The sequence below is a fragment of the Mesoplodon densirostris genome, chromosome 5 (assembly GCF_025265405.1).
Source record: "Mesoplodon densirostris isolate mMesDen1 chromosome 5, mMesDen1 primary haplotype, whole genome shotgun sequence".
NCBI classification, from domain to species: domain Eukaryota; kingdom Metazoa; phylum Chordata; class Mammalia; order Artiodactyla; family Ziphiidae; genus Mesoplodon; species Mesoplodon densirostris.
The window spans coordinates 146,655,898-146,677,904 of NC_082665.1; the positions used below are offsets into that span (position 1 = coordinate 146,655,898).

At 41.2% G+C, this 22,007-nt stretch overlaps 1 protein-coding gene across 1 annotated transcript in view; it reads right to left on the reverse strand.

Moving 5' to 3' along the window:
- Nucleotides 1–22,007, reverse strand: part of CLSTN2 (calsyntenin 2) — a 640,464-nt gene that overhangs the window by 389,736 nt on the left and 228,721 nt on the right. The window contains exon 2 of the mRNA XM_060099612.1: nt 4,644–4,766. Coding sequence (XP_059955595.1) covers nt 4,644–4,766 — 123 coding nt within the window. The remainder of the gene's footprint in view (nt 1–4,643; nt 4,767–22,007) is intronic.

Genomic DNA, 22,007 nt, shown 5'->3' on the forward strand with positions numbered 1-22,007 from the left:
CATGTAGAAATTAATAAGTTCACGGTGTGCCCAGCTTGCTTTCATTACCATTTTTTTGCCATGCAGTGGACAGAATTTGCATTATGACTCAAGGAGTTTTCTGTATGGAATTCTCTAAGATCATGTCCTCTGAGCTCAGACACTGGGTTGAGAACTGAGTCAGGTCTCGTGGACTTGACTGAGGTATGAGGGAGGTTTCACTGACTGAGAGAGAGCACCTCTGCTAATCAGCTGGGTCAGGAATCAAACAGAAATATCACAGGGAAAGGGAATTCACAGCAAGGATGAAAGCCCTGGGCTCCAATCCCAGCCCCACGGCTAGCCCGCTCTGGGACACTGAGCAACTTTCTTGGGCTCCCTATGAGTCAGTGATCTCCTCTATGAAAGGAGAAGAGAGAAGGATCATGATAAGTAAACTTCTACTATATCTTGAATCTTTGCAATATGCATCCTAGACATTCTTTAAATTTAATCAACACAGCAACCCTGGTAAGCTTATCCATTTATTCCACAGATGAAAAGAGTGAGACTACTGTAATTGGTGAATCCGTCTTATTTCCATGAAACCACACCATTAGAATGAGCCATACAGGGTCAGGGAATGAGAGATGTTTGTGAATGTGACTGTAACTGCACACAACTTCTCTGGAAAGCATTTTAACAGGTTTCAGAACTTTAAAATATTTGACCAATTAATTCCAATTCTGAAATCCATCCAAATGATAGAATCAGAAATGTAGACACATATGGTAATAAAAAAGACTTGAAATAGACAAATTGCCAGTCATCTCACACCAGTCTGAATGGCCATCATCAAAAAGTCTATAAATGATAAATGCTGGAGTGGGTGTGGAGAAAAGGGAACCCTTGTGCACTGTTGGTGGGAATGTAAATTGGTACACTATGGAGAACAGTATGGAGGTTCCTCAAAAAATTAAAAACTGAACAGCCATAGGATCCAGCAATCTCACTTCTGGGTATATACCCAAAGGAAATGAAATCAGGGTCTTGAAGAGATTATCTGCCTTCCCATGTTCATTGCAGCATTATTCACAATAGCCAAGATACAGAAACTACCTGTCTGTCAATGGAAGAATGAATAAAGGAGATGTATACAGACATTATTTAGCCATGAGAAAGAAGGAAATCCTGCTACTTGTGACAATATGGATGGACCTTGAGGGCAGCATGCTAAGTGAAATGTCAGACAGAGAATGATAAATACTGTATGATATCACTTATATGTGGACAGTGAAAAAGCTGAACTCATAGAAACAGAGAGCAGAATGGTGGTTACCAGGGGTTGTGGTGGAGAAACGTGGAGATGTCAGTCAAAGGGTACAAACTTCAAGTTATGAGTTTGGGAGATCTAATGTTCAGCATGGTGATTAGAGTTAATAATATTATATTATATACTTAAAAATTGCTAAGAGAGTAGACCTTAAATATTGTCACCACAAAAAGAAGTGGTAATTATGTGAGGAGATGGAGGTGTTAGGTAACACTATGCAGTGGTAATCATTTTGCAACATATAAGTGTATCAAGTCAACACGTTGTATGCCTTAAACTTACACAATGCTATATGTCAATTATATCTCAATAAAGCTGGAAAAAAATAAAAGAATGGTAAACGATAGAATATTCATTGAGTTGGAAATCATGCAGCCATTTAATGAGATGCAGAAGGGTATTTAATAAAATGGTGTATATTCATTAGTAGGAAAAATAAGTTATAATATTGAATATAAAGTGTATCACCATTTTTGGATTAAAACAGAGTAGCAAAATGACTGGAAAGAAATACACTAAAATGTTAACAGAGACTCTCTCTGGGGGTAAGAAGATTTCATTTTCTACAATAAACACATTGTCATAACAAGTAGATATATAATAAAAGCTATTTTATATACCTGAATTTTGTATTTATCCACAAAATTCAATCATGATTTTTATTTAAATGAGTGATATTTTAGGTAGGAAATTTTTCTTAAAATGTTTTTAAAGAGGGAAAATCTCAAGAGAAACAAGACAGAGCAAAAGTGATACGGATGGAACCATCCCCCCATGAGCTTATAGCTCATCTCACTGGCTAAGTTGGAAATAAAGACCACTGGGATGAGGGTGGAAAAACTGACACACAATACTAGAGCAGTTGATAAAGGGGGGGACCAGAAGCTGCAGTTGACTTCAAGAAGTGATGGAGCTGGCAGATACGAACTTTTCAATTTTATGAGAATGATAGGGATCTGAAATAAGTCTTCAGTATTTTATTTTTAAGATAAATGTTTTAAGATAAATGTTCTTTGCAGCATGGATGGCTGGTTAGTGTCTGTGTTCTGTCTCAGAGCCAATCATAAATAACACTGAGAAAAATAGCTTTGACCATTCTAAAAAGCACCTTTACTTTTTACCCTTAAGAACTTGGAAGATTATATTTTGATGCATTAAGCGAGATTTTTTTTTTTTTTAAAACGCAGCTGCAAATATCAGGCAGAGTGTAGAGATTGTCTTCAGATGGAAATAACTACTCAGGGCTTTGCTTAGAAGCAAACCTTAGTTTCAAGAGGTGTCAGAACACCTGTGGTCACATCTGATGGTCAGAATACAACTTCAAGTTTAAAAGTATTTGATGGATTTAGAATTGAAGGAAATCCTTTGGTCAATCTTCAGGTGAAATGATTAACTGTCCTTCAGGTCGACAACCAAGGAAGGTAAGTGTTTGTAATCCAAACTTTCAAATAGCAGATTTGCTTGAATTTTTTTTCCATTTTAGTCTTTACATTAGAGTTTATAAGTATACTGTAGAGCAGCTTGTTCAACGACCTCAGTTTCCTAGTACACTATTGGATGAGAACAGGGCTACACTGAGGCGGACACAACGAATAATCAGACACATCCCTCATCTTTTAAAGTGTTAGCCTCACTACCTTACAGTGACTTAAAGGCATCTGTTTACTTCCTATTTAATATGTCATTAGTTTTTTCTCTTATATCTTAAAGAGGGGTCACACACTTGAATGGAAAGATGAATAAAGGACCTGCACATGCTCAGTCTAATGAGGGAAGCTGCAACACAACTCTGTATTTCAGATCTAATTCATCAAGATAAACCAGAATCCTGCAGTTTTATGCAAACTTTCCCAACTTCTAAATGCTGTCTCTATTTCATTTTTTAAAGCACACAGTGCATGCCAGTCCAAACATTCCCATGACCCAAACATTTTTGCTAGTGTTTGTTTTAAAATCTCATTTCCAGGGGGTTGGTGAGAATTTCTGATTAACCTCAGTATAGTTATGTCCAAGAAGGGGATGAGTTGGAATATTCCCAGGCTGGTAAAGAAGGTCTGGGGAAGACCCCTCATCTACTGTGGAGAAGACAGCATGGGATTTACACTGCCAAGTGGCCTTTGGTTGAGCTGGGACCTCTGAGGATGGCTGGAAGATGTATGGAAATGTCCCAACTCTAAACACCATGGAAGTCACAGTTAGGTACCCTTGGTGGTTATCATTCTACATAAAATAAAGATTAAGCCTTCTTCTGAGAGTCTAGAGTATCTCCCCCATGCTCTGTGAGAATGCTTATGGGTTTGTCTTCACATAAGGCTGAATTTCCCCATTTAACTCACCCCCTCACTCCTTACTTTATAATGTTCTGTAATGAAAAAAAGGACTTCACAGAGCTTATCTCTTAGAAGTGTGAAAGAGCCAATTTTTTTCTGCCCAAGTAGCTCATAATGTAACAGACAAACTGTCAGAAAAACTAGACTTCATCATGGTAAAAACCTCAGCCTGGCACCCATCTATCATAAAGCAATCTTACAGAAATCTTGAAAACCTTCATTAAATTTCCTGTCTTTCTCCTGACAGTTATAAAATGTTAACAATATCACTCATGATGTAGGCATCTTCAGAAATTCTTTGTCCAACCCCTCCCTGCCCCGCCCCACCATCACCCATCCCCTTTTCTTTGCCAAAATCTATGGAAACATGAGACACAGCCATCTTCTTTCACACACCCCTCCTGGGATCTGGCCCTTGCAGGAGGTTAGAGGAGGAAGCAGTGGTCATCTTGATGACAATGAGAAGGCTCTCTAGCCACAAGCTGCAAGGGCAAAATGGCACTGCCTCCAGATTCCTCCTCTAAAAGCCACACGCATTTTGAAGCTCAAGGGCACAAGTTTGTTCTACCCTTAGCAAATAACTCCCAATCCTTTTTTCTTTCCTTTTTCTCTTGTCAATCTACCAAGTTACAAGTCTTCACCTGTTCATGATATGTGGGTAGTGGGGACAGTGGGTTACACATCTTCTCGTGTTGATGAGAAGATACAGAATTTTCCCTCTTTCTAGAGGGAAAATTCCCCCACAGGCCTTGCTAGCCCAGCTTTTCCAACTTCAGAGGCCACTTCAGCAATATACCATCTCTCAGAATAAGAAGATACAAGGGTCTTGCATTGCAGGCAACACCAAGGAGAAAAACCATAAGGAGATAACAGAATCCACACCAGAAATCAGAAGAGGCATACAGCTTTGAAAGCACAAGCTGATCTGTGAGAGCAATAAAGCCCAAGCCTGGGTTTCATGGAGTTTTCCCAACTTGTCTCCCAAATGAGCAGAGCCTAACCATGCTAAGCTATCATCTCACCTGCAAAAGGAACCGGTGCATCTTTATCCAGGGCGACAAGTGGTGGGTCCAAAATGACTGTGTCGTTGTTCTCTGTTATGACCCCGTGATATGAAGTCTCAATCCATGGCTTGTGCTTGTTCACTAGAAAACAATGGAAACAATAAAACAAAAAGATTGACTTTTAAGATCATTATTTGAATCCATAATAATATTATGAATATTGCCCAAATCCCATTATTTCTATTTCTAGATGCCCAGTATAGATATTTTTAAAAATTAATCAAAAGCTTTAATTCTTAAATGCTACTATCTATTCAGAGATGTTTCAGAGTTAAAATCCATTATCAATCAACAAACTAGCAGATTACAACTGCATGCTGGGATTTCTGACCTCAATCTTATCCAATCCATCATTAGGAGCTGTTACTAAATTTTATATACATGTATATGGATAAGTACCAACAAATGTATAAATATACAACAAACATTTTAATATTTTCTGATCCATTAAAGACTGAGTCTATCTAAATGGTCTAAATTATATAGCATTTTAAGTTGCTCTTCAATAATTTGATCAGCTGAATGATATACTGTATAATGTACAATTAATACACTTAAAATATGTATCAAATATATATTACTAGTTGAGGTGTCCCCCCCCAAAAGACAGATTGGAGTCCTAACCTCCAGTACCTTGCAATGTGACTTTATTTGAAGATAGGGTCTTTATAGAGGTAATCAAGTTAAAATGAGGTTATTAGGGTGGGCCTAATCCAAAATGACTGGTGTCCTTATAAAAAGGGGAAATTTGGCCACAGAGACAGGCATGCACACAGGGAGAACGCCACATGAAGAGTGAAGTTGTGCTGTCACAAGCCAAGGAACTACCAAAACCTACAAGAGAGACCTTCAGAGCAAATATAGTCCTGCTGACAATTTGATTTCAGACCTTTGGCCCCCAGAACTGTGAGACAATAAATTCCTGCTGTTCTAAGCCACCCAGTTTGTGGTACTTTGTTATGAGCAAATGAATACAAGATAACTTAAAGTCAACCAGCACTAAGACTTGTACCAGGATTGGTGTAATAGTCCTATGTGAAAATCTTATCTGGTGAATATCCTATTTCTGCTAATTCCAGCCCCTTGATTTGTCTCTGGCCCAGCTCTCCTATGTGAATAGCTGCAATGGCCTCTTGACTTGTCGTCCAGTAAGAAGTCTTGTCCCATTCCAATCCATCCTCCACACTGACATTAAGAGTGATCTTTCGGGCTTCCCTGGTGGCGCAGTGGTTGAGAGTCCGCCTGCCGATGCAGGGGACACGGGTTCGTGCCCCGATCCCGGAAGATCCCACATGCCGTGGAGCGGCTGGGCCCGTGAGCCATGGCCGCGGAGCCTGTGTGTCCGGAGCCTGTGCTCCGCAACGGGAGAGGCCACAGCAGTGAGAGGCCCGCGTACAGCAAAAAAAAAAAAAAAAAAAAAAGAGTGATCTTTCTAAAGTATTAATCTAATTCTTCAACAGGGAGCTCCTTGGTTTGTCCTTTTATTCCCCCACAGGAATCTGGGTGAAGAGTAGCTGCTTTATAAATGAAATGACAGATTATAGGGAGCCCTAGAATAATCAAAGCTGTCCTACTGCTAATCCTCACAACCTGCTTCACAGTTTAAGAGATGCTGTCACATATGTAATGCTCCCCCCAGCAACCTGAGAGGTAGGTGTGATCATTACGAAAATGACAAAGAAACTACTTTCACAAGGTGTGACTTTCCCAAAATGGCTACAGGGTTAATAACTAACAATGGTGAAAACCCAAAACTCTTTCTTACATCATGATATCCAAAAAGTGCCCCCCCACACCCTCATATCATAGTATATGTAATACACATTACACTATATAACCCACATTATAATATATATTATACACACAGTACATGTTACATATTGTTTCAATAGCCATGGCAAAGCAAAAGCTTATACATAGATTTGAGAACAGATCTGTGGCAGTGGCTCTGTCCCCTTCCCACTCCATCATGCTTTAAAAGGTCAGTTAAGAGCTGTTCCAGGATTGGTGGTAGGCTCAACCTGGGCCACTGTTTTGCCCTTTGTCACCCATTCCACAGCAACCGTGAACTAACTGCAGAACAGTTTAGTGGGGCATGGACATATGCATTGCTATTCTCAGTTGTTGGCCTCTGAGACCTATTTCTGATGATTGAATCATGCCCAGGGTAGAGAGCCCCTTGCCTAGAGCAGGTCTTAATGGGGCAGCAGGCTCATCCATGCTCACTTGTTGGCATTCAAACTAGTGCTTCATTATGGACCCTGGAAGAATTACAGCCACTCTGGGTTGTCCCCACGCTCCTTTGCTCTTTTATTAGCCATCAACACAAATGCAATGTAAATAATTTGCAACTGTTAGGAAAAATAATTAACCTTTTTTTCCTTTAATTAAACCTAGGGGCCTATTCATTAGAAATGTGTACAGAAGATATACCAGGAGCTTACCCAGTGTTGCAGATTCACGCGCCACTTGGCTCAGTGGCAGACAACGGAATCTAGAGTCACGGTTGCTGGGCTGTGGCCCTGGTTTAGCCACTTCAGGGCTGATTCAGTGCAACTCAGTTGGCCACACAGCATCTCAACTCCCTCAGCTGTAAAATGGGGAGGATGACACCGCCCACAGGGTTGTCATGTCATTCAGATGTCCTCGGCTGGCCACATAGCCCCTGCTCTTTCATTAACCCCCAGCTCTCTGGGCAGTGAAAGTGTCACAGGAACGGTGCTCTGCAGACCCTGAAGTTAAGAAGTTGAGATTTCTGCATCATTAGTGGGGATTCTCCTCTCTATCACTACTATAGTTAGTTGAGTACCTACCACGTATTAGGCATTTTACATTCATTCATTAATCCTCACAACAACCCCTCTAGATGAGACTTCGTATCTCATTGTGCAGGTGAGGAACTGAGTCTCAGAGGGGTTTAAATATTCCCTTTCTGGAAAATTAAAATGTTCATATTCCTAAAATTTCTTCATTTCTCTCTCACTTTCTAACTTCTTTCAGATCTGTCTCAACTTTGCTTTGTCAAGGTTGATAAACATTTGCACTTTGATGAGTAACCCCAATGAAATCTTCTTTGCTTTGTGTATAGATCAAATCCTCAGGTTTGCAAACCAATAACTTAAATTTACATTATTTTGACTACGAGGATACCATTCATGGCTGAGCCAATTATTGTGCAAGGATTACTTTTCCTTCTTAGTGGTCCAACCATCATTCTAAGAACACCATTCCTTGTATAGAGACCAGTTGGATTCTTGATTCATTCATTCCATCAAATGGCTGAATCATCCTCCATCTTCACTTGCATTATATTTGGAACCAGCCTCCTTCATTTATTTTTTTAAACTTTTTATTTTATATTGGAGTATAGTTGATTAACAGTGCTGTGTTAGTTTCAGGTGTACAGCAAAGTGATTTAGTTATACATATACCTGTATCCATTCTTTTTCAAATTCTTTTCCCATTTAGGTTGTGTCATAGTAATACTGAGCAGAGTTCCGTGTGCTATACAGTAGGTCCTGGTTGGTTATCCATTTTAAATATAGCACTGTGTGTACTTGTCAATCCCAAACTCCCTGACTATATCTCCCCCCCACCTCACCCTTCTGCCCTGGTAACCATAAGTTTGTTCTCTAAGTCTGTGAGTCTGTTTCTGTTTGTTAATAAGTTCATTTGTATCATTTTTTTTAGATTCCGCATATAAGCAATATCATATTGTTTATTTTTTGTTTTCTGAACTTAGTGATTGTCTTGATTGTCTTTTTATTTCTGATGAGTAATGAAACACAGAACTACTTCCCCACATACCAACAGTATTATAGCTTTTTAATCTTTCCATCTATTACTCATTCGTCATTTGTAAAATGGAGACACTTTCTTCATAGGAATATTGTAAAAACTGCATGATCATTTAGGCAAATCTAGTACTCCTGACATGACTAAGCATTCAAATACTCTGAAGTCCCCCTAGCTCATCTCATGCTTCTGAATGGTTGAAGTATAACCTTACATTCTCAGAGGTATTTAGCCCAGCTTCATTCATTCAACAAATATCTATGGAGTACTTAAAATGTGCAAAAACAGACTAAACATCGGTGGTAAAATGGGGGAAAATGTCCCTGAAAAAAAGCATTTGACAAAATTCAACATTCATTCATAATTAAATCTATAAACAAATGAGGAATAGAAGGAAACTTCTTCACTCAGATAAAGAGCTTTTATAGAAATCTATAGCTAAGATCAAACTTAATGATTAAAGAGTGAATATTTTCCCACTCAAGTTGGAAATGAAAAAGTAAAATTGTCTTTATTTTCAGAGAACATGATCATCAATGAAGCAAAATCTACAGAATCTATAAAAGTACTACTAAAGCTAATAAATGAGTTTAGGAAAGTCACAGGATAGAAAGTCAATCTATAAAAATCAATTGTATTTCTATGTATTAGAAATAAACAATTAGAAATTTAAATTTAAAAATATTAATATAATAGCATCAAAAAATGAAACATTTAGGAATAACTTTCACAAAATACATGCAAGACCTGAAAATTCTCTAAGATGTTGCTGAGAGAATTTAATGAAGACCTGGAGAGGTCTTAGTGGAGAGATAGACAGTGTTCATGATTTGGTAGACTCTATATAGTTAAGATGTAAATTTTCCCCTAACTGATCTATAAGTGTCAATGCAACCCAAGTCAAAATAATAGCAGAATTTTTAAAATGGTTAAGCTAATTCTAAAATTTATATGAAAATGAAAAAGACCTGATATAACCAAAACAATTTTGAAAAAGAAGACCAAAGTTGGAGGACTTACACTACTTGATTTTAAGACTTATTATAAAGCTACTGTAATCAAGACAGGGTGATACTAACATAAAGATAGACATACAGGTCAATAGAAAGAATGAAGGGTACAGAAATAGACACACATACATATGGTCAATTTCTGACAAAGGATCCAAGATAATTCAGTGGGGGAGAAGATAGTCCTTTGACTAAATGTTGCTTTGGAATTTCAATCCTACTGCTCATCATACACAAAAACTGTCTCTAAATAGATCATGATCTTAAATGTAGGAGTTAAAATTACAAAACCTTTAAAAGAAAGCATAGGAAAAAAACCCTGAGTGTCCTTGGTTTAGGTGAATATTTATTAGAAGGGACAAAAACAAGCATGAATCATAAGAGATAAAATTGATTCATCAAACTTTATAGAAATTATAAATTTCTATTCTTGGAAAACAATTTTAAGAAAATATTTTAAAGTTACAGACTATGAGAAAATATTAAATAAGCATATCTCATAAAGGATTTGAATCCAAAATTTATAAAGAACTCTTACAGCACAAAAATAAGACAATCTGTTTTTTTTAAAAAAGGCAAAAATTTGAACACACTTGTCACCAGAGTAAATATATTAACAGCAAATAAGAACAAGAAAAGATGTTCAACATTAATAGTTATCAAAAATGTGTAAATTAAAACCACTATGGGATATCACCATGTCACTACTAGAATGGTTAAAATAAGACTGACAATACCAAGTTCTGATGAAGATGTGAAGCAACTGAAATTCATCCATTGCTGGTAAGAATGTAAAATAATATAGTCACTTCGGAAACAGTTTAGCAATTTCTTATAAAATGGCTCAGCAATTCCATTCCTAGGATTTATCCAAGAGAAATGAAAACATAAATTACACAAAAACCCTTGTAGGTTAATGTTCATAGACTCTTTATTCAGAATAGTGCCAAAGTGGAAACTAAAATGGCCATCAACTAGTGAATGGATAAACAAATTGCAGTATATCCATATAATGAACAACTACACCGCACTGAAAAGAAATCAACTGATTCATACAATAAAATGGATGAATCTCCAAAGTATTTCACTGGTGAAATGAAAGAAGTCAGACACAAAAGACTACATGCTGTTTGATGCCATTCATATAACATTCTAGAAAATACCAAAGTATAAGTATAGATAACAGATCAGTAATTGCTAGAGTCTGCTTGCAAAGGGGCACAAGGGAACTTTCTGGGTTGAAGGAACTGTTCTGTATCTTGATTGTGGTGATAGTTACACCTCTATGTGTCTTTGTTGAAACTTATCAATTTGCACATTTAAAAAGAATGAATTGTATTGTGCACAAATTATACTTCAATAGATATGGGACAAAAACAAAGTCCTTATCCTCAAGAGAATCTCACAATAGAAAGGAATCCATGATACCAGTATAGCAAGAGGTAGGTAAGAAGAAGAAAAACAGACTGCTATGGAAAAAGAGAGGAGAAGCACTCACCCCACCATGGTAATCCAGAACTACCTCCTAGAGAAAGTAGATTCTAAGTCATGAGCAGTAAGAATTAAGCAGGGATACAAGATATGGAGGGTCCCAGGCAGAGGAACATTGCATGGGCAAGGGCCTGATGGTAAAAGCACCCTGCTACACCATGGGGGGGGAATGTGAATAGTTATATTTGGTTGGAGACCATAGTTTGAGGGGCAAGGCCAGCCAAGAGGCTGGACTGATGGATATCATCTACATCACCCAGGGCTTATTGGCTTGCACAGAATCATCCAGGAACCATTTCCAAACTCTGGCTTCAAGAGACACTGGAGAACCATCTGCTTTCCAGAAAGAAGCAATAGATATTAACGCTGATGGCTCAGCTGTAATTTCCTATTTAATCTCTTCCCTTCCCTGACAAACGTTTTGCCTTTTTGTTTCAATAGACTGAGGCCAGTCAGCACACGCTTTGCTCCATTTGGTTGTAACTTCAGAACTGACTTTTCATCGGTTCTTCAAGAGATAATGTCCCTGTTTGCTATACAACCCCTCTTGAGGCTGAACTCTGACATATCATGCCCCATTAGGAACTGCTTCTTGCCTCTGTCTTGTCTCCTTTCCATGATGTTTCAGCATCTGGAAAATGCCTGTGCCTTTGCACCCATATAGAGGAAACACCAGTGTGATATTTCTGCTCCATTTATATAGAGAAATTAGGTCTTGCCCCTCAGTGCGCCTTTAACTAGAACACAGATGCATCCGCAGAACACGCCTTGGCTCTCGTCTCTCTGCTTCCACTCAATGCACCACTGAAAAACCGCATTAACACTCAATCCAAGCAGCTGGGCCCAGTGTCTGATGATTCACCCTTTGAGTCTTTCTACCTGCATCCTTCAGTTGACCCTCTGGCCATTGCTAGCTCCTCAATCCTCAGAATTCTCCCTGGGCAAAAGTGAATTGTGAGTAAAAACATACCCTACTGATTGCAAAATGCTCCAGTGAGGTTAACTACATCCTAGGAAACAGGTCACTCTAGTGACTGTCAGGCTGTTCTTTTGCCTGCCATGCCCAGTTTCCCCTTCTGACTCCATCCCCTGGTAGAATTGCCTAGACCAGGGGGCATCCATGGGTGGAGTAGGCTGGGCCAATTGTTTGGATCTTTAAACTTTCATTTAAGAGGCCGAGAAACTATAATGTATTTGGCGATGGGCACTTGAGGTGAAAATTCATAAGGAGTTGGGTCTGGCGTTCATGCAGTGATCACCCAACGCAACATTTAGACGGAGACGGAAAGCTATTAAAATCCAAGAAAGCTAATCAGTCAGGAGACAGAGGATTTGGGTGCCAACATACAGAGAGAAGAGAAGACCCCAAGCAGCTGCAGAAGACAGAGAGGCTGGGCCCCCCATCCTGTTCTCCAGTCCTGGAACTGGTCACCCTTCACTGACTTGCCAGCCTGCTGTGGCTTCTCTGAGGCTCCCAAGTGAAGCTTTTCAATAATTCTTCCCCCAACCATCATTTTTTAAATTTGCACTAGTTTGAGTGGGTGTTTGTTCTTGCAATAAAATGACTCCTAACTACAAATAATTGTCATAGCATTTCAAAAAGTATTTTTATTCCTTGCTTTGGAGTGAGGGTGGGATGGGATCTGTGTCTAGGTGGAGGTAAGCCTGCCTAAGGGCAAATCTGGTCCTGACTTCCCTGCCTAGGATCCATCAGAAGCTCTCCTGCTTTCCAACCACAAGATCAGGGAAGCCACCCAAAGCCCCGACTCCCTCCGTGACCCATGCCTTTGCCCTCATTGTGCTGTCTACCCCTCTCCTCACACTCCTTTCTCCTGGCTCCTGCCTGTTCATCCTGCCAGATGCAGCTCCAGTCCCCCCTCCTCCAGTGGTCCTCCTCTGTACACCTTGTCACCCTGCATTGCCTGCTATTAGGCTATAGGTCCGCCGCATTGCCATTAGCTGGTTCCTTGCCCCCGCTTCCACCTCCTCAGGGAGAGGAAGCATCCTAGTCACAATGATGTCCACAGGTCCTGACACAGTGCCTGGAACCTTGATAAATGAGGTGAGCACACCTTTGCCTTCCCAGCACCTCCTGAAGCAATTAGCAGCACTTTGGTTCCAATGAGCAGGTATTCTGACATCACCCAAATAGAAAGAGGGTGTGCCTCGCAAAACATAGGGTGACGTTTGCCATCACTTAATTAGAGGCACTATATATCTCTTGCTAGAGGTACCAATTAGAGAGTTTTAAATGCAAATCCCATGTGTGTGACTCACATATGCAAAGATTCACAGAGGATAACACATACTGTGTTAATTGGGTTGAAAAAGCATTTGAAGAAAAGATGGCTGATGGGTGCTCTCAGTGAGGGCGGACCAGTGCTTTCCTTCCCTTCCTTCCTCCTTTCCTTCTATCCATCTATCCATACATTTATCCACCTTTCCCATTTTTTCTTCCCATCCATCTGTCATTTTCCATCCATAAATACTCAATTGTTTAGAGTATGGGTTCTCTCAAAGTCATTAACTAAATTGCCCCAGCCTGGGGATGAACCATATACCATTATCCCATTGGGTAGTGGCACGTGGGCAAGGAGAAAGGCTAGCAAGAACTGTGCACTGGGGAATTGTGTAATCTCACAAAAGTGCGATTTTTCAGTTGTCTCTGCACAAGCCATCCAGATAAAGCCAATTGCCCGAAGCTTGCCCTAAGACAGACCCTGAGATTAGGTGTAAGTGGTACTGGGCTTAATGTCTGACACTGTGTAACCAACAGGGTATTTTAGTCAAGTATCAATCTTCCCAGACCTCTGCTCACTCTCCTTTATAAAATGGAGGTAATACCAACCCCACAGGGTTATTGGGAGGAAGATAAAATGAGACACTAAGTCAGAGCTGACTCAGTGGTGATGAGCACCTTAAATGTTCCCAGTAAAGGCCCTTTGATTCTGAATCTCAACACCCACAGCCTCGGTAAGGACCCCCATGGGACCCACCCTGCCCCATACAGACATGCCCAAGTTACCCAATAAATCTACTGGTGGGTGGGGAAGATTAGATTAAGACAGTAAAGAAGACCTGGAGCCATTCAGGAAAACATCTTTTAGAATAGGAAGGGGGGGGGGAAGACTGTGATGGTTTAATGTTCCCATTCAATTACTAGAGCCAACGCACTTTTCCACACAGAATGTCTTACCTACCGAACAACATTATTGGACTGAAGTGTGCACTAAATTGTTATACCTCTAATTCCCCAAGATTGTTATGACTTCAATATCTCATCCTTCACTGCATTTTAAATATCTCTAACCCCTAAAACCAGCCTGTAACTTACTTTGGAATTGATGCTACTAAATGTAATTGTCTACAGCTCTTTCTGTAATCCATTGTTCAACCACAACCACTATGTAACTAATCAGGAGTGGCCACTCCGGAGGGCCTACTCTGTGTGATCTCATTAAATCCTCCTCATCGCCCCTGTGGGAGGGTTGCATGGGCTCCATTTCATGGATGAGGTTATGGAGGCTCAGGGAGTTTAAGGAAATCATACAAGGTCATGGTCCTTAATGGAAAGACTGAGGTTCCCACCCCACTGGGTCATTCCTCCCCCAACCAGAGGTCAATGCAGCAACACATATTTGTTTCCATCCCCTGTGGGTCGAGCCTTGGAACAAGTGCTCTGAGGGGACACAGAAGAGACAAGACTGAACAGACCGAAGAACAGGAAGAGTTCTCCAGAGAAACAGAACCAATGGGAGACAGAGAGATTGAGATAGATAGAGCTAGATAGAGCTAGAACTAGAGCTAGGAGATATATGTATATACATATATATATATATATATATATATATATATATATATATATATATATATATATACACACATATATATATATACATACACACAGAGAGAGAGGGAGAGAGAGATACACATGCATATATAGATACATATGTGTGTTGTATGTGTGTACATGTGTGTGTATAAGTATATATAAAGGAATTGGCCTACACAATTGTGGGGCTGGCAAGTCTAAAATTCATGGGGCAGGCCTGCAGGCTGGAAGCTCAGGTAGGAGTTAATGCTTCAGTCTTGAGGCAGAATTTCTTCTTTTCTGGGAAAACTCAATTTTTGCTCTTAAAGCCTTTCAACTGATTGGATGAGCCCCCCCCCCACATTATTGAGGATCATCTCCTTTACTTAAAACAATTGCCTGTAGATGTTAACTACATGTCCAAAATGCCCTCACAGCAACACCTGGATGAGTGTTTCATTGAATAACTAGATACTATAACCTAGCCAAATGGACACATAAAACTAAACATCACACTCACTGAAGAATCTTTTAAAATGTTATATTCAAAATGAGGGAGAAGATTGGATGTGACAGTGCAACTTCCTTCTAACCTCACACAGAAACAACAAATTCTTGTTTCTTTACTGGCACACTTATAAATAAACCCTTTATAGCTTTTGCTATCAACTTTGTTCTAGAAGGTAGCAAATGAGAGGTACATTTTTATTGCAAATTCCATTTCATGCCTTAGATCCCAAGGTGTTCAGAACAATGAATGGCAATTATCTGGTTTACAGTATATTCACTGCAAAATGCTCACCTGTTTCTCAGTGCTTCAGAAAGAAAGCACTGGCAGGTCAATTTCACTTCTTATTTATGTGGATTGTTATCTGCATTTCTCCAGCTCTGGCTCCTTCCTGGGAAGTTGTAGGATATCAGAGGTAGAAAATAGGCTAGAAAAGCCTGCTCTCTACCACCACCAAACACACAAAATCATCATAAAGCTGAAAGCCAAATGCCTTAGGTCACCCTCATAATCAACCCTGATCAGGGTATCAGACAAGGTGGTTCCATTTGCATTCAGGTTGAATTATCTGCACTCCCATCTGCTCAGCTCAGCTCAGCTCCGCACCACTGACTCAGGAAAGCATTCTCTGACCCTCCCCTTCCTCTCCACCCCTAAAGACACTCCTCAGACTGAATTGGTTCTTTCCTTGTCCCACCATAGCCCCCTGCCTATCCTTAGCACATCAAAGACTAAACCGGGCTGTAGATATCCTTTTGTGTCTTTCCACTACCAGATGGTGGGTAAAGATGCTGGGTCTTTCATGCCTGTATCTCTAGCCCTAGCACAACAGTTCTCAAAGTACAGCCCAGGAACCCTGAGGGGTCCCTGAGACCCTTTGAGGAGTTCACAAGGTGAAAACTATTTTCATGAAAGAACTAAGGTTGTATTTGCTGTCTTTGTCCTCATTCTCTCTGGAGGAGTTCTCCAGAGGCTGTATAAGAGGTATCACAACAGAATCCAGAAACAGTTATGAGAATTCAGCTGTCTTCTAATCAGCCAAGGCATTGGCAAAAATGTAAAACAAGGGCACTCTCCTCATTATTTTAAACTTTTGGATAATATAGTTATTTTTAATAAAATGTGCTCTATTTTTGTCAATATGTGGTAGGTTTTTAAATTATTTTTAACTGAATTAATAGATATATATATATCACATTTTATTAGCTCTAATTACTAATGAAATAAAGAGCAATAGGTAAAATCCACAAAAACCAAAGCTTGTGGGTTGTTAATGATATTTAAGAATGTTAAAATGTTCTGAGACCAAAAAGTTTGCTGTATAACCTGTCAAAGGACTTAAAACAGTACATACTACTCATGTAGGAATAAAGAGAAAAGGTGGGAGCAGAGGAACAGGGGAGAGAGAACAAAGAAACAGAGTTGAGGGAGGGAAAGAAAGGAAGTCTAAAGTTGTCAAGGCCAGGCTCACATAATCAATTCTTAGATTCAGCTTAGTTGGGGGAAAGTCTATTATCAACATGGTGACAAGATCAGTCCTTTCTCTTGTTCTGGCTGTGAAAGAAGAGCAACTGGTTGACTTAGTTTGCACACCAGTTGTTGTAATGTCATGTAGCTAATTTTTGCCATGCTGATTTTTCTGGAAAAAAGAGGAACATCCTCTCTTGCTGTATGAACCTGAGCGCGTGCTGTCAAGAGAATAATTGTCTGAAATCACAGTCCTTATATCACTTGCAACCTGGTTGGAGACACCACCATAAAAAGAAACATACTCCATAAATCATTCCTGCAAAAGACATCAAAGGTTAAAAGCATCATGATGAATTTCTGAAATAAACCTGGACTCTGAATTTTCAGAGTGTTTGGGAGGCAACCATTGTATCTCAACAGACAAGTCATGATCTTAGCAATTTTGGAGGGTAACTCCACTGCTAAAGGTGTCAATTTCTCCTAGAGGTAAATAGAACAGGTCTTTGCAGCTGGAAGAGTGTCTCAATGCTTAAGGCATCCTTCTCAAAAGAAACTTTTGGGATCCCTGATCTGACAATTTCTAAGCACCCTGGGGTCTGGCATGTGACAGGTGCCCAACAAATGTGATTAAAAGATCAATAAATGAATATGCTCTTACTGCTTTTGTCAATGATCTGCACAAAGATCCATGTAGCACTCTGCATGGAATCACTATTCCTCACCAATTATAAATTCTCTTAACCAAGATATCTGGTTTGGACATATTTACTTCTGAATAACTTTGGTTGATCAAGAGAGTGTTGGTTTCCACATACACCAACATTACTTCTGGGGATAACTGAACAAGGAAGAAATAAGGAAATAAAAACAAAGAGGATGTATGGACAGGTAGGTAAAGGACATTGGCAGAAGATAAACACCAGCCTAGAACAGTTCAGCATGGAATGAGAATTCCATGGAATTCCATGGAATTGAGAAGGTCCCAGGAGGAAAGTAATTCCGACTCATGAAAACAAATTGTCACAGGACATTTGGTGGAGGACAAGATATACATTATTATCTGTTACAAAACACACAAACGTATGAGCAATGAACTGATTTAGGGTTGGAAAAGTCTACAAGATTCTTATGAGCACAGAATGATGCATGGAGTTAATTGTGCAGAGCTCATGATAGTGAATTTAAGATGGGTATCATGCTATTGATAGTGTATTATTTGGTTTGTTGCATATTAGTGAAAATGAAGATAGTTATTAAAAATGTTATATGTTAATCCTCAATATCATTTTTGCGTATCCTTTTTTAAAAATGAGGATTTTTAAAAAATCAACAGTGATGACTGCTCCCATTGTATGTTTCCAAGAACTCAATCCACTTCACAAAGGGCATGGGCAAGACCTCCCCTGCTGCCCTGCTGGCATCTGGTAGGGTTAATATGGCCCTTGTCCTTTCTGATGTCAGCAAGATCTACTGGTCCTAGTCCTCCAAGAAGCCGATACCAAGACCCAAGATGGGATTAAATGTGCAAGAGTTTTATAAGAGAAAATGCAGATTCGACCTTGGTGCAAATGTAATCCCAGTGCAGGAAAAAGAAAGAAAAGGTTGGGTGAAAGTGTCTCATACCATCATGCAGTCTACGTGTGACTCTACAAAGCCGAAGCCCTAGGGCCTCCTCAAGCCAAAGTCAGCAGTCAGAGCGACCCCATGTCTCCCAGGAGTCTTAGCGTCCCCCAGTATCCCCACACTCCACAGGAATAGCCAGTGGAAGGCATGGCCTCAGATCCCAGGTATTTTAATTCCCAGTCCCTAATTTTGTGAGAAAGGAAGGGCAAGGATGTCCAGCTTTTGAATCTGAGTTACCTGCTCATTTCTTAAAGATGAGTCCCTGACCAGGTATAATTTACCATCCCCATTCAGATGTTCAGGAAGCCCTCCCCTCTGGCTGACACTTGGGAACAGAAGGCAACTTTTGATTTCCTTCCCAGACTTGCTCCTCTCCTAAGGGGCACCACCTCAGAAAATGGCACCATTACTGATGCTCAAGCAAAAACCCTAGGAGGGGATTGATTCCTACCTTTTCCTAACCAGCAATCCTTTCACATCCACACACAGTCCATCAGAGGTTCTCTCATTTCTACACCAACACAGTAGAATGTGGAAGCCCTCTTCCTTCTATCTGGCAAGATCCTATGCCCAGCCAATATTATTCCTTGCCTGAACCTCTGCAAGAACTCTCAACCTTATCTTTGTTTTTTCACTCTTCTCCCCTACAATCCCTTTTCCACAGAGCTTCTGGAGCTACGGTTTCAAAGAGAATACCTGATCATGAAGCAAGCCATGGCCATTTCTGCTTAGACCCTCTCAAATCTGCCCATCACATTTGAAATAAAATTCAAATTTCTTCCCATGGTCTATGAGGCCCAGTCCTGACTCATCCCCCATTACTTTTCCTCCCCCGTGATACACCAGCCACACTGGTTTCCTTTTTATTCCTCAAATTCACCAAACCGAGTCCTACCTGGGGTGTTTGCACTAGCTGTTCCCACTGTGTGGAGTGCCTTCCCCCAACAGCATGTCTAGCTCATGTCTAGACCCATAACTCTGCCCTCAGCTCAGACCTCAAAGAGCCCTTTCCTGAAGACCTCATCCCAACTGTCTCTCCCTGCCCCCATAACCCACTCTTTAATCATTCTATCACAGGAATCACACCTTCTGTAAGACTTGACTCTGTGATTGTCTGTCTGGCCCCTCTGGAATGGATGCCCTGTTTTGTCCATCACTGTTTCTCCAGAGCTGAGACAGTGTCTGGCCCACAATAAGCTCTGATAAATACATGCTCAGTCAGTGAATAAACTGGCACCCATCATGACTGTCAGTGAGGTCAGGGAAGTGTCTTTCTGACATGGGGCCCCCTCTTGTTGAGCGCCTTCCTGGCTCAGCTCAGCTCCCTCCGGAAGCCCCATTCCCCACACGGTGTTCTCTCCCACATCCCTGGCTGATATCACAGCCCTCTGATCACCCTCCCCACGGCACCCCAGGCATCCACCATCATCCACCACTGGTGGATGATACTCAGACTCTCTCTATCTCAAGGCTCTCATTTTCATCCAAAGAGAATCTGAGAACTTCAAAGGCCTTTTAACTTCCAAAGAATGAGGCTCTCAGAGAAGGAATTCAGGGGCAAGGTGATGATTTTGAGAATGACTTCTCTGATTCAACTGTGCCGTGATTTCCTTTTTAACCACGACCCCTAAATACACACAGGTACACCCAGCCCTCATAGCTCTTTCCACAGCAGCCACTGCCTGAGCTGGGCAGAATGCCGAAGCTCCAAGCCAGAGCTCCAGACACATTCCCGCCACAGCTAGGCGGCTCCAGCCCTGAGGAGTGACACGATCAAAGGCAGAGCATCCCCATGCTTTTGCATAGGGTGACGTGTTTTTACGTGCCTGGCAGCCCCTTGTCTTCCCTGTGCCAGCGGGTGCATCTGCTCCTCCACCCCTACATCTTTATAAAGCAGCCTCCATCTACACAGTCTGAGCGGCAGGGTCCAGAAATGGAGCTGAGAGGGGTCATGTAGGTAACAAGGTGCCAGGATCCCTCCTCCCCTCTCAACAGTAGAGGCTGAAACCTCATCTCTCCCTCTACAGGAGTTTAGCAAAAGCCCCACATCATGCTCTGGCATGCAATTCTGAAATCCTCATAAACCAACCTCTCAGAGACGCCACATACACCAGGAAGGCACCCAAGCTCCACAGCCCATGTGGCTCCAGTCACAGGTGGATCAGGCTTCCTTTGGGAATGTTTGAGCTGGAGCTCGTGCGTGTGGGGACACTCCTTGGCTCCAGAGCATGTCCCCAGGGTTTGTACCTACCAGGCTCTCTTTCAGTATCTGCTGGATTCATGAAGTATTTATGTCTTGGATATGTAGATTGCCTCCAACTCCAGTAAGCATGGAGTGGGAGAAAATGGGATTTCCTACAGTACAAGGGAAGGGAGCTAGCTATGAAGCGTAGCTTTATGATACGGGGGCTGCTTCATCCTGGGGGTTGAAAGAGAGAGTAGATTCAACCCCCTGGAAACAACTTTCAAAATGGTTTCCACCCACACATCGAGCTGGACTAATGGAATGTGAACACTGATTGCCCATGTACACAGTGGAAGCCACAAGTAACAGTTTCATTCCACAAAGATTTATTTAATGAGTAACTTCTGTATGTGGGAGGGACAATGGAGGTACAGCACTAAGGAAGTACATTGGTAATTAAATTGGCATCAGTGCTGAGAAGGAGAAATACAGGATCCCATGAGGATACATGTCAAGTGGACGTGACCTTTTTGAGGTTGTTGGAGGGCCCACTCTTCAAAAGTGACAGGTGAGCTGAGATCTGACAGCTGAGAAAGAAGAACATTCCAAGAAGAGAGAATCACACTGGGAAAAAGTCTGAGGGGCACAGCCGGTCCGTTTGAGAAAGAACTACAAAGAGACAATCCAGTGTGCTTAGGAAGATAAGGGCAGCTTCTGCTTGGAGAAGCTCCCAATAACGTAAGAAAATGAGAACAGGATTCAGAATTCTCACTGTGTGATTGGGTAGCTCAGATGTAATTTTGTAGTAACTTCAGAGGAAGGGGAGGTCAGTAATGACCTTCAGGAGGTGAGGGCTGGACCTCAGCTGGGTCCTGCAATGATAAGCTGGGTAGACAGAGTGGTGAGGGAAGGGGAAAACCCTGGATATCCACCTCCACGGCTCCCTTCTCTCTCATCCATTAATTCATCTTTTACTGTATATATTGTATATAACATCCCTCACAGAAAAGTCTCCTGTGTGTCTGCTTTCCACCCCCACTACCTAGACCAAACCGCTACCTAGGCATCCTCCCTACTGAGGTCAGAGTGGCCTGTAAAATGCAGATTGGATCACCCCACGCCCTGCTCCCCTCCTTCTAGGAGCTCCCATCGTCTTCTAAATAAAGATCACACTCCCTAGCCTTGCACACAGGCTCCTCATTCTATAATCTCCATGTGCCTCTGACCTCTGCTCATTGCCTAACACCCTGGACACCTTGAGCTAATTCCCATTTCCTGGGTGTAGCCTGCTCTCTCTCCAGCCCTGCCTGTAGCCCAGAGCTTCTCTCCCACCAATTCCTAGGGTCTCTGGGGGATCCATCACTCTTCCTTCATGACCTTATTTCATGGACCAAGGGTATCCCCAAACCCCACACTCTCCTACTGCAGC